The sequence below is a fragment of the Giraffa tippelskirchi genome, chromosome 3, assembly GCF_054371585.1.
Source record: "Giraffa tippelskirchi isolate mGirTip1 chromosome 3, T2T-mGirTip1v1.2.pri, whole genome shotgun sequence".
NCBI classification, from domain to species: domain Eukaryota; kingdom Metazoa; phylum Chordata; class Mammalia; order Artiodactyla; family Giraffidae; genus Giraffa; species Giraffa tippelskirchi.
Genome location: NC_137277.1, coordinates 13,364,463 through 13,377,959, shown reverse-complemented (window position 1 = coordinate 13,377,959; position 13,497 = coordinate 13,364,463). Strand labels below are relative to the sequence as shown.

At 44.2% G+C, this 13,497-nt stretch overlaps 1 protein-coding gene across 5 annotated transcripts in view; it reads right to left on the bottom strand.

Moving 5' to 3' along the window:
• MYL4 (myosin light chain 4) overlaps positions 1-13,497 on the bottom strand; it is a 43,280-nt gene that overhangs the window by 12,961 nt on the left and 16,822 nt on the right. For all 5 annotated transcript variants that reach the window (XM_081576507.1, XM_081576504.1, XM_081576503.1 and 2 more), the window contains exon 2: positions 377-523. In XM_081576507.1, the coding sequence (XP_081432633.1) occupies positions 377-499 (123 nt within the window). In that variant the 5' untranslated portion in view covers positions 500-523. The remainder of the gene's footprint in view (positions 1-376; positions 524-13,497) is intronic.

Below are 13,497 nucleotides of genomic sequence, written 5' to 3'. Positions count from 1 at the left end.
TGATTATTCTGCGTCTTTTCTCTTAAAGGTATCACACAGTCTTTTTTCTTCACTATGGTGCCTGAAAAATAGTTTGGGTGGGTGGTTGGTCGTGCCTCCCTGCCATTTCTGACTTTACTGAGCAAATGTGGGATAACAGAGCAGGGCTTCCTCAGTCAGGCTGGAAAGCTGTTCTTGAGGAAAAAGAACAGCCTACTAACCAAAAGAGCGCTCCCCAGCACCTTCTCCATCACCCCTGGGACTATGATCTGGGGGGGCGCGGACACCTCAGCCCTCACCCCGGTCCAGCCTTGGTGAAGCAGATCTCTGAGCTCCAGGGCCAAGAGAACCCTGAACGTCACCCTCACCCCCATCCCAGTGGCTGAGGCTCACTCACCTTTACACTCTTGGGGTCAAAGGCAGGTTCCTTGAGGGCCTCAGGAGGTGGGGCAGGAGACGGGGCCAGGGCTGTGGCTGGCTTGGCCACCTCCTTCTTAGGCTCAGGCTTCTTGGGAGGCATTTTGTCCTGTCAGGCTCTTCCGACCTAGGAAGGAATCAAGAGATGCGGAGCGCCGGGGAGATGAGACGGGAGCCTGGGCTGCCTCCTGCCCCTTTTATCTTGGGCAGGAGCCCCCAGAGAGGGGCTGGGTGAGAGCGAGAGCAACTGCTGCTGACTATAAAAGGAAGAAACACCAGCAGGGTACAGCTGACAACTGTGTATTGTCACCAGGTTTGGGGCTACCAGCCCCCTCCCCCAGCCCTTCCCCCCACACCTCACACTCCCCATGGCCTCCACCTCGGGGACAGGAAGGCTGACCCCTTCCTGTCAATTGGTGGACACCCAGAGGGGCCAGGGAAACAGAGCCTTTCAAAAATGCCAGAGTCCAGCCAGAGAGATGAGCTGACTTGAGCAGCTGATAACCCTCACACAAAGCCCAGGGGAGGGCCAGGCTTTTTTTAGCCCCTCCTGAGCAGAGGCAGCCCACTGCACATTCCTTTTAAGCCAAGATCCTTTAAGCCGAGAGCCACTCTGGGGCCTCGGCTCTGCCCTGAGGTTCAACTCTCCCGCCTGAGCCCGGGAGCAACAGCTGGTCGGGCCAACCCGCACTGTCTCACACTCTCCCAATCCACAGGGTAAAACCCTCCATCTCTCAGAGCTGGCTCCCCAGGAACTCCACAGACCTCAGATCCCTGGGTCCACCCCCTACAGCTTCATTCATTCAACAAAAATGGAGCATGTAACTTCTGCCCAGCAGGACCAGAGTGAGAAGCAGACAGTTTGGCTGAAAGTCAATGAGACTAGAGGTCAGAAAACTTGAGTCTCATTTTTACTATACCTGTAACTCACTCTGTGCCCCCTGGAAGTGTGAGTGTGTGTGTGTGCGTGCGTGCGTGCGTGTGTGCGTGCGTGCGTGCGTGTGTGTGTGTGTGTGTACTGCTTACTATGTATCAGGCACCTATAGTTAACTGTCATTCATACAAAATTTCCTTAAATCTTCACTACAATCCTATAAGGTAGATATTATTATTACTCCCATTTTGTACATGAGGAGAATGAGACTAAAACTAGTCAAATAGCAAGGCCATTCAGCTAATGAGCTATAAACTAGGATTAGAACAAAGGTGTGTTTGATTCTAAAGTTTATGCTTGAATGCAGTACATGAATGTTCAGTTGTGTCCAACTCTTTGCAACCCATAGACTGTAGCCTATCAGCCTCCTCTGTCCATAGAATTTTCCAGGGAAGAATACTGAAGTGGGTTGCCATTTCCCACTCCAGGGGATCTTCCCAACCCAGGGATTAAACCAGAGTCTCCTGCATTGGCAGGCTGATTCTTTACCACTGTGCCACATGGGAAGACTTATGCTTGAATAATTGATACTATAATCTCATAGAGTGGGGGACACGTATGTTTGTGGTTCATCAGAAAGGTCAGGATGGATACACGCCAAACTGTCAACAGGAGACTGCCCTGGGGACTTGAAGGGTAAGGACAGGAGGATGACAGCAATTTTCAGTTTTTAGTTTTTTCACTTCATGTATTCATGGAAATTTTTACAACGAGCATGTACTGTTTTTGTAAAAAAAAAAAAAAAAGTTGAAAGTTAAAAAAAAAGTTCAGAAAAACAATAATAAAAAAGCTTATCCACTGCACAGAATTGCTTTGAGTTGAATCTTACAGCTCTACAGTTCAGAGGGTGAAGAGAAATAAAGCTGAGAGAAGCAGAAAAGTCACTGAGCCTTTCTAGGCCCAGTTTCCTTTCCTATAAAACAAGATTCCTAGAGCACCTAACACCTGGTGCCCCAGAGCCCACATCTGCCCATTCTCTGGGCTCCCTCAGCACAGGCTCCAGGTCCTACATCATCAGAATCAAAAGAGCCCATGGAGATCATCTTATCCCACCTGGTTTGATGAGGAACCTGAGGCCCAGGAGACTTCAGAGCTGCCATGAGACCTTCAGCTGTTCATAGGCAGAGCTGGGCCAGCTAATCCCAGCTCCCTGTGTCCACATGGTGCTCCTATACTACCTGCCCCTCTTGTACCCTGTACGTGCTCCCTCCATCGGTAAGCAGAGAAGCCTCCAAGGAAAACAGGCAGGAGACTTCCCTGGTGGTCCAGCGGATAAGAATCTGCCTTACAATGCAGGGGATGTGGGCTCTAGCAACTAAGCCTGATGCCACAACTAGAGAGGCCCTGTGCCACAACTAAGACCCCACACAGTCAAATAGATAAATGCATATTTAAAAAGAAAAGAGATACTGAGGCAGGAAAGGGGACCAGGACTCATCCAAGGGATCCTAGAGCAAGACTAGAGCCCAAACCCTAGGCCAGTCCTGTCCTGGGCTGGCATGGCAGCTCCTGGGCTCTTTGCTCCTCCCCCCACCCCTTCTGCCTTCTATCGTCCTTCTGACTCCTTGTCACCTGCTAGCACCCTTCAGTATTCCCCAGCTGTCATCTCCCTGACTACCTCCTCCAAGGGTGCTGGGAGCTCAAGTTGTTGGTGATGAGGAAGGAGGGAGGAGGAAGCCCAGTCTCTCCTTCTCTCTCTGCCCCTGCTCACGTTCCCTTCCTGGACGAGCTGCAGAGAGAGCCGCACTGTAGAAAGCTGCAGGCCAGGGGCTTCCCTGATGGCGCAGTGGAGGACTGGAGTCTGCCTGCCAATGCAGGAGACACAGGTTCGATCCCTGGTCCGAGAGGACCCCACATGCCCTGGAGCAACACAGCATCACAGCAATAACTACTGAGGCTGTGCTCTAGAGCCCGGGAGCCACGGCTACTAACCCACACGCTACAACTACTGAAGTCCCTGAGCTCTAGAGCCCATGCTCCGCAACAAGAGAAGCCACCGCAGTGAGAAACCACACACCACAACAAAGAGTACACCCCTCTTGTTACAACTAGAGAAAGCCTGCACAGCAACAAAGACCCAGTGCAACCAAAACAAATACATAAATAAAAATTATTTAAAAAATAGAAAGAAAGAAAGCTGCAGGCCAGAAGCTATAAGAGCCGGACATTACTAGGCCTGACTGCCAGCCACTTCCCCGTCTAGGCCCCAGTTTCCTTATCTCTAAAATGAGAGAGAATCAGGAGCTTTCAGTGGTCAACAGATACGTAAGGCTTCCTTAACTTGCTTCCGGCTGTAAGGGCCATACCCCTGCCACTTCAATCAGTATGACTCCTGCCTGTTTATATGCTGGAGGCCCCACAGTCATTTCCTAGGATATAGTTCTATGGTTTAAAAGTTTAAAAATAACCAGTTGAATAGAAGAACAAGTTATTCTAATCATTCTGGGAAGAAGTATGATCACCAAAAGACAGGCAGCTGGAAGGCTGTCTTTTCCTTTCTTTTTCTTCTTTCTCCTCTTTTATTTATCCTTTTACATTTTTTAAATTGTTTTCGATTCTAAGGCAACGCAAAGTGTCCAGACTGCTTGGGAACAGAGATCTGAGGTTATAAAGCTGAGAACACTGAATTAGGCTCGGGGATCTGGAAACACAGAAAAGGCGTGGGCTTTGGAGGCAGACAGGCACAGGTCTGAATCCTGATTTTGCCATTTCTTAAATCTTGGGCCCAGTACCCTCAGGATGCTCAACAGTAACCATTTTCTTCTCAAGCTGTTGTGAGATTTGTATGAAATATTAGTTAGGCACCACAAACCATCTCTGGCACAGAGGAAACAATGAGTTGTCAATTTCACTTTGCTTTCTGAGGCAGGGGAAGCTAGGGGTGGGCTCTGGTTTCTCAGGTTTCCCAGAAAGAGAGCCAGGAGAGGGGCCCACAGGAGGGAGGGATGACTAAGGTGGCAGTGGGTAACATGACTGTAAGGTGTGGATTTAGGAACGAGAAAGAGGTGGAAGGGAATGGGAGAGGGGAAGGGCGGCCGCTGGGTATCCACAGAGTAAAATATCTGTGGCTCAGAAAGCACGTAGCAGCTCCCTGGGGCCAGGCAGCCTGCCTGTCAGCGACACTCAGACCAGGAACCTGCCTGCCTGAAACCTCAGTGGGGAAGGAGATGCTCCTCAAATCAATTTCTGACTCTCTTTAAGCAACCCCAGCTAAAAACAAAGTGGCTAGCGCTTCAGAAGTGACTAGAGGGGAGCTATGGTTTCCCAGGAAGAGACACACATCAGGAATCAAGATACCTGACACTAGCCTTGTTATCACTCAAACTCCGTGATGCTCACAGTTAGTGAGTTGGTAAGAAATGTTCCACTTTCTTGTGGTCCTCATTCTGTCTCACAGTCACTGACTTTTGCTTCCAATTTCATCCACCTAGAGTACCCTTAAGGCTTCCCAGGTGACACAGTGGTAAAGAATCCACTTTCCAGGAAATGCAAGAGATGTGGGTTCAATCCCTGGGTTGGGAAGATCCCCTGGAGGAGGGCATAGCAACCCACTCCAGTATTCTTGCCTGGAGAATCCCATGGACAGAGGAGCCTGGCAGGTTATAGTCCATGGGATTCCAAAGAGTCAGACACCATTGAGCACACACATACTCCTGAGAGTACCCTTCAGGGGGCCTATGATCCTTCAATACATGTTGACCAATCAAAGCAAAGGAAAGGAAGAGCAAAGGAAAGAAGAGGTAGCAAGAATGGGCAGCCTGACTACTGCCTCCGGGGAGGCATCACATAGTCCCCAGCCAGAGTGGGTCCAGCCACTCACATGCTGCCACCAGAAGGAGGAGATGGAAAACGCAGAACAGTTCACACCAATCAGCTTACACCACATGTCGAATCTGGACAAACGCACAGGGGAGGACGGAGACCACCAGGACCAACTGGGCTAGGCTGACACACACTCACACATCCTCCTCCCTTCGCCTCTGACCACCCAGCACCTGTGTCCTGCCCTGAGAGAGACCAATTAGAGCCTCCTGCCCGGGATCAAACGCTGCTGACAACAAGCATGGCTGTTAATGCCTTGTTCTTGTCACCACCCCCTCCTCTCTTCCAGCCAGTATCTCATCAGCTGGACATCATGGGGCAAACCCTGGCCAACATTGCTTTTATTATTTTTATTTTTATGTTTTTAATAAATATAAATTTTCTCCTTTTATTCTCAACCCATCATCATTGAAATGTACGTTTTTTTTAAATTAGTTTATTTATCTATTTTTTAACTTTACAATATTGTATTTGTTTTGCCATACATTGCCATGAATCCACCATGGGTGTACATGTTTTCCCCTTCCAGAACCCCCCTCCCACCTCACTCCCCATCCCATCCCTCCGGGTCATCCCAGTGCACCAGCCCCGAGTGCCCTGTATCATGCATCGAACCCAACACTGCTTTTATCTGTCCCCATAGAGGGCACTGGACAAACCAGTCTCTGCCACAAGGACCCACTCAGGAGTTAGAGTCCTGGGTTAGAGTCCTGATTAATTTGCCAATTAGACAACTAGTTAACTTATTTTATTTATTTATTTGGCTGTATCAGATGTTAGTTGCAACACATAGGACCTTCTGTCTTTCTTGAAGCCTGTGGGATTTTTTTTTAAGTTGCAACATGCAGGATCTTTAGTTGTGGCATGCGAACTCTTAGTTGTGCATGTGGAATCTAGTCCCCTGACCAGGGATCAAACCCAAGACCCCTGTATTGGGAGCACGGAGTCTTAGCCACTGGACCACCAGGGAAGTCCCCTTAGTTAACTTCTTTATATCTCAGTTTTCCCATCTGTAAAATGGGACTACTAATATAACCTGTGACTGTGAGGATTAAGTGAGTTAACACAGGTCATAATGCTTAGAGCAGTGCCTAGCACAGAGCAAGTGCTCAAAATCCTTAAACTTGATTGAACCAGTGTGACTGGTGCATCGCCCCCCCACCCCCAACCAAGGTCAAGTGTGGAAGAATCATAAACAGAAAGTACCAAGAAATGAAGAAAATTGTGAGATACTCCTTGGGTGAAGGAGACCCCACTCTGAACTGGTGAGAGTGAGGGGTGGCTTTGGTTTATGGCAGGAGGTGGCCAGGCATGGCTGTGGAATGAGAGAAAAAAAAAAGATTGTGTCTGAGGTTTTCATCGCTCTTCCCTGCAATTTCTTAGGACAGTGATGCGACATCACCTTCAGGATTCAAACTGCTGGTTCACATAACAATGTGAATATACTTAGTGCCACTGAACTGTAATGGTTAAATACAGTTAAAATAGTATGTTTTCAGGACTTCTCTGGTGCTCTAGTGGTTAAGAATCCACCTTCCAATGCAGGGTTCAGTTCAGTTCAGTCACTCAGTTGTGTCCGACTCTCTGCGACCCCATGAATTGCAGCACGCCAGGCCTCTCTGTCCATCACCAACTCCCGGAGTCTACACAAACCCATGTTCATCGAGTCGGTGATGCCATCCAACCATCTCATCCTCTGTCGTCCCCTTCTCCTCCCGCCCCCAATCCTACCCAGCATTAGGGTCTTTTCCAATGAGTCAACCCTTCGCATGAGGTGGCCAAAGTATTGGAGCTTCAGTTTCAACATCAGACCTTCCAATGAACACCCAGGATTGATCTCTTTTAGGATGGATTGATTGGATCTCCTTGCAGTCCAAGAAACTCTCAAGAGTCTTCTCCAACACCACAGTTCAAAAGCATCAATTCTTTGGCGCTCAGCTTTCTTCACCGTCCAACTCTCACATCTATACATGACCACTGGAAAAACCATAGTCTTGACTAGACGGACTTTTGTTGGCAAAGTAATGTCTCTGCTTTTAAACATGCTATCTAGGTTGGCCATAACCTTCCTTCCAAGTAGTAAGCGTCTTTTAATTTCATGGCTGCAGTCACCATCAGCAGTGATTCTGGAGCCCAAAAAAGTAAAGTCTGACACTGTTGCCACTGTTTCCCCATCTATTTGCCATGAAGTGATGGGACCAGATGCCATGATCTTAGTTTTCTGAACGTTGAGCTTTAAGCCAACTTTTTCACTCTCCTCCTTCACTTTCATCAAGAGGCTCTTTAGTTCTTCTTCACTTTCTGCCATAAGGGTGGTGTCATCCGCATATCTGAGGTTATTGATATTTCTCCCGGCAATCTTGATTCCAGCTTGTTTCTTCCAGCCCAGCGTTTCTCATGATGTACTCTGCATATAAGTTAAATAAGCAGGGTGACAATATACAGCCTTGATGTACTCCTTTTCCTATTTGGAACCAGGCTGTTGTTCCATGTCCAGTTCTGACTGTTGCTTCCTGACCTGCATACAGGTTTCTCAAGAGACAGGTCAGATGGTCTGGTATTCCCATCTCTTTCAGAATTTTCCACAGTTTATTGTGATCCACACAGTCAAAGGCTTTGGCATAGTCAATAAAGCAGAAATAGATGTTTTTCTGGAACTCTCTTGCTTTTTTGATGATCCAGCGGATATTGGCAATTTGATCTCTGGTTCCTCTGCCTTTTCTAAAACCAGCTTGAACATCTGGAAGTTCACGGTTCACGTATTGCTGAAGCCTGGCTTGGAGAATTTTGAGCATTACTTTACTAGCATGTGAGATGAGTGCAATTGTGTGGTAGTTTGAGCATTCTTTGGCATTGCCTTTCTTTGGGATTGGAACAAAGACTGACCTTTTCCAGTCCTGTGGCCACTGCTGAGTTTTCCAAATTTGCTGGCATATCGAGTGCAGTACTTTCACAGCATCACCTTTGAGGATTTGAAATAGCTCAACTGGAATTCCATCACCTCCACTAGCTTTGTTCATAGTGATGCTTTCTAAGGCCCACTTGACTTCACATTCCAAGATGTCTGGCTCTAGGTGAGTGATCACACCATCGTGATTATCTGTGTCGTGAAGATCTTTTTTGTACAGTTCTTCTGTGTATTCTTGCCACCTCTTCTTAATAGCTTCTGCTTCTGTTAGGTCCATACCATTTCTGTCCTTTATTGAGCCTATCTTTGCGTGAAATGTTCCCTTGGTATCTCTAATTTTCTTGAAGAGGTCTCTAGTCTTTCCCAATCTATTGTTTTCCTCTATTTGTTTGCACTGATTGCTGAGGAAGGCTTTCTTATCTCTCCTTGCTATTCTTTGGAACTCTGCATTCAGATGAGAATATCTTTCCTTTTCTCCTTTGCTTTTCGCTTCTCTTCTCTTCCCAGCTATCTGTAAGGCCTCCTCAGACAGCCATTTTGCTTTTTTGCATTTCTTTTCCATGGGGATTTTCTTGATCCCTGTCTCCTGTACAATGTCACGAACCTCTGTCCATAGTTCATCAGGCATTCTGTCTATCAGGCCTAGTCCCTTAAATCTATTTGTCACTTCCACTGTATACTCATAAGGGATTTGATCTAGGTCATACCTGAATGGTCTAGTGGTTTTCCCTACTTTATTCAATTTGAGTCTGAATTTGGCAATAAGCAGTTCATGATCTGAGCCACAGTCTGCTCCCGGTCTTGTTTTTGCTGACTGTATAGAGCTTCTCCATCTTTGGCTGCAAAGAATATAATCAATCTGATTTCGGTGTTGACCATCTGGTGATGTCCACGTGTAGAGTCTTCTCTTGTGTTGTTGGAATAGGGTGTTTGCTATTACCAGTGCATTCTTGTGGCAAAACTCTATTAGCCTTTGCCCTGCTTCATTCTGTGCTCCAAGGCCAAACCAATGCAGGGTACATGGGTTCAATCCCTGGTCCAGAAATTAAGATTCTATCTGCGTTGGGGCAACTACAGAACCCACATGCTCCAGAGCCCTCATATCATGACTAGAGAGATGCCTGAGAGCCCCAACTAAGTCCAATGCAGTTATAAACAAATAATTTTTTTAAAAATAGTATGTTTTATGTTATGTGACTTTTACTACAATAAAAACATGTTTAAAATACAATGATCTTTTATGTTATAATTCTTAAAGTGGGAGATGGGTTCATGGTTACTAGTTTTATGCTTCACAACTTACATAAACATTACATATATCCTTTTATAAGTATCAAATACTTCAAAATCAAATTAATATATTTAAAAATAAAAAGTTATCAATGAACTTTTTGTGCCCTGGAGCGTTAAAATGTAGCCTTCTACCTATCACTTTGTGGAAAGCTTTCAGGGTGGATGGTTAGATAAATGCACTATTTTGATTGGGCCATTAGTTTAGGGAGTGTACACAAATGTCACAATTTATCAAACTGTACAAATTAATGTATGTGCCTATTCTTGTACGTCAGTGATTCCCCAGCAAAATTCTGTGAAACAAACAAACAAAAAACACTGATCCAGGTGCTGGTAAGGGTAACAGCGGGGCATTGAAGATGCACTGTGCTTATGAGGAGCCAATAAAAAACAGGAGGGGGAACTGAACTGTGGACAGTTGCTTCCTCTCCTCATCCCCTCAACTCTCCAAGCAAATGAATTGCAAACTAAAAAGCACTTCCCCCTAAGGTTGCTTCTCCCATGGGAGGTGCGGGGCAAAGGGGGATGCCTGACATGAGGAGTTATTTTGTGGGGTTGGGTCTGACTGACTTGGGAGTTTTGATGCCTGGGGTTCTCAGTCTCAGGACTCATCCACCCCTGACCCTCACCCCCTGAGCTAAATGGCACTGGTACACATTGTTGAACAGGGCAACCTATGTACCCACGGGCAAAATAACAACGCAGGTGAAGAGAACAACTAATTCAGATGGATATAACCCACTTGATTACAGACTGTCCCTTAAGTAGAAAGATGACCAGGACAGATCAAGATTTTAAAATTAGGTTAATAAACGTGTTAAAGGTGGTTCAAACAGTAAAAGATCTGCCTGTGATGCAGGAGACTCAGGTTCTATCCCTCGTTCAGGATCCCTGGAGAAGGGAATGATTTCCCTCTCCCGTATTGCGTGGAGAGTTCTGCGGTCAAGGAGCCTGGCGAGCTACAGTCCATGGGGTCACAAAGAGTTGCACGTGACTGATTGACTAACACTTTCACTTTCAAAAGAGATCAAGGCAAATATTACCAATATGACACCAGGATGAAAAAACATAAAGAAGAATCAAACAGAAATATCACATATAGAAAAGTATAATAGTTGAAATAAGGAAAACAACTTTAATAAAATAAGCAATGTTAGGCATAAAGAAATGAATAACTAAAACTGAGCACACTGTAGACTTGAAAATCAGTGGAATGGACACAGCTGGGAAATGTATTAGGGAATTGAAAGACAAAAGAGAGAATATATCCCAGAAGAAGAAAAGAAAGACAAAGAAACAAAAAAGCTAATAAATATGAGGGATAGAAGCAGTAGCGCTTCGTGGTTAGAAGAGCAATCAAGCTAAGCATACATCTGAAAAAATCCTCACATAAGATCATAAGGGACATGAACAGGATATTCACCTTACCATGATTTGTGGTGGCGGGACTTGGAAGCAATCTGGGTCTCCATCACTAGGAATCCCTGGGTAAGGGGCACAGGCACCATGAAAGAGTATGTAGCAGTTAAAGCAAAGGATTAGATGTAGACACAAAAGAATCATAGTGATAAGTGAGAAACTGAATGAGATGTGAGCCATGATAACACGTCTATAAATTAAAAAATATATGCATATATATATATATATATATATATATATATGCACTACCATGTGTAAAATAGATAGCTAGTGGGAAGTTTCTGCATAGCACAGGGAGCTCAGCTCAGTGCTCTGGGATGATCCCGATGGTTGGGGTGGGGTGGGAACGAGGCTCAAGAGGAAGTGGATATGTATATGCATATATCTGATTCACTTTGTTGAACAGCAAAAACTAACAGAACATTGTAAAGCAATTATACTTCAATAAGGAAAAAGAAGTAGAGGAAGTAATTAAAATTGGGAAAAAAAATGTACATGCAATCTTACTGATACCATATTGGTTATGAAGGAGCTAAAACTGAAGTTTCAAGGAAAGAAAATGCTTATTTGCAAATTAGCTAGACAGATGTGAGAATTTACGCTAAAATTGAAATTTCTCATAGTGCAAATTAGTGCAAAGTTTTCTAACATAAATATGTGGGAGATTTTCATTGTAATCAATAGTATTATGTAAATTGGCTGCAAAAACAACAAGAAAGTTTAAATGTTGGTATTAGTACATCTTAGAGTAGCTTTTCAATTTATGCAATATCTCTTTGAATTTCATGTGAATAATACTGATTGACAGGAGAGTTGGTAAATTTACTTATCTTAGACATAGTTTTGAACCTGATATATGCTTTTGCTTCAAAGTTAAATCAACTATAAAATGAAGCAATTTTGTCAATTTGGATGCAGATATTAAAAGAAAGTGATTTTTCTTGGTATTTGATTCAGTTACTGGAAAATTTTAAAGCATGCTTGGAACAACTCATGTACATGAATCTACTTTTCAACTGTGAATTTTATGGTCTAAAAACAGTTCAAGTATTTCTGATGAAAATTTAGCATCCAAATTGAGGTACACTGTAAGAGTACAACACACAGCGGATTTTGAAGACAAAAAAGAATGTAATATATCTCATTAGTAATTTTTTTTTTTTTTTTATTTATTTAGTAATTTTTATATTGATTACATCTTGAGATAAAATTTTGGGTACACCGGGTGGAATAAAATACATGAAAAAGTTTAAAATACATACATACTAGAAGCATTACCTATTATTCAAGAACACACATAAACAAAAGAAATATACATTAAAAATATCTGATGTTTGCCTAACGCTATAATGTTGAGTGTAGTTTAGATGGAAGGGGTAATGAGATAAGAGGGAATGAATAATCAATTAAACAAGAGAGGCTTTATATGAACCATTGATGAAAGAAGGCTATAAGTCAAGGAGAGTGATTAACCCAGTTCTCTGTATATAAGTCCTCTGACAGAATGTGGTCCACTGGAGAAGGACATGGCAAACCACTTCAGTATTCTTGCCTTGAGAACCCCATGAACAGTATGAAAAGGCAAAAAGATAGGACACTGAAAGATGAACTCCCCAGGTCAGTAAGTGCCCAGTATGCTACTGGAGATCAGTGGAGAAATAACTCCAGAAAGAATGATGGGATGGAGCCAAAGCAAAAACAATACCCAGCTGTGGATGTGACTGGTGATAGAAGCAAAGTCTGATGCTGTAAAGAGCAATATTGCATAGGAACCTGGAATGTTAGGTCCATGAATCAAGGCAAATTGGAAGTGGTCAAACAGGAGATGGCAAGAGTGAACGTCGACATTCTAGGAATCAGCGAACTAAGATGGACTGGAATGGGTGAATTTAACTCAGATGACCATTATATCTACTACTGTGGGCAAGAATCCCTTAGAAGAAATGGAGTAGCCATCATGGTCAACAAAAGAGTCTGAAAGGCAGTACTTGGATGCAATCTCAAAAACGATAGAATGATCTCTGTTCGTTTCCAAGGCAAACCATTCAGTATCACAGTAATCCAAGTCTATGCCCGGACCAGTAACGCCGAAGAAGCTGAAGTTGAATGGTTCTGTGAAGATCTACAAGACCTTCTAGAACTAACACCCAAAAAAGACGTCCTTTTCATTATAGGGGACTGGAATGCAAAAGTAGGAAGTCAAGAAACACCTGGCGTAACAGGCAAGTTTGGCCTTGGAGTACAGAATGAAGCAGGGCAAAGGCTAATAGAGTTTTGCCAAGAGAACGCACTGGTCATAGCAAACACCCTCTTCCAACAACACAAGAGAAGACTCTACATATGGACGTCACCATATGGTCAACACCGAAATCAGATCCATTATATTGTTTGCAGCCAAAGATGGAGAAGCTCTGTACAAAACAAGCAAAAACAAGACCGGGAGCAGACTGTGGCTCAGATTATGAACTGCTTATTGCCAAATTCAGACTTAAATTGAAGAAAGTAGGGAAAACCACTAGTCCATTCAGGTATGACCTAGAGCAAATCCCTTATGAGTATACAGTAGAAGTGACAAATAGATTTAAGGGACTAGGCCTGATAGACAGAATGCCTGATGAACTATGGACAGAGGTTCGTGACATTGTACAGGAGACAGGGATCAAGAAAATCCCCATGGAAAAGAAATGCAAAAAAGCAAAATGGCTGTCTGAGGAGGCCTTACAGG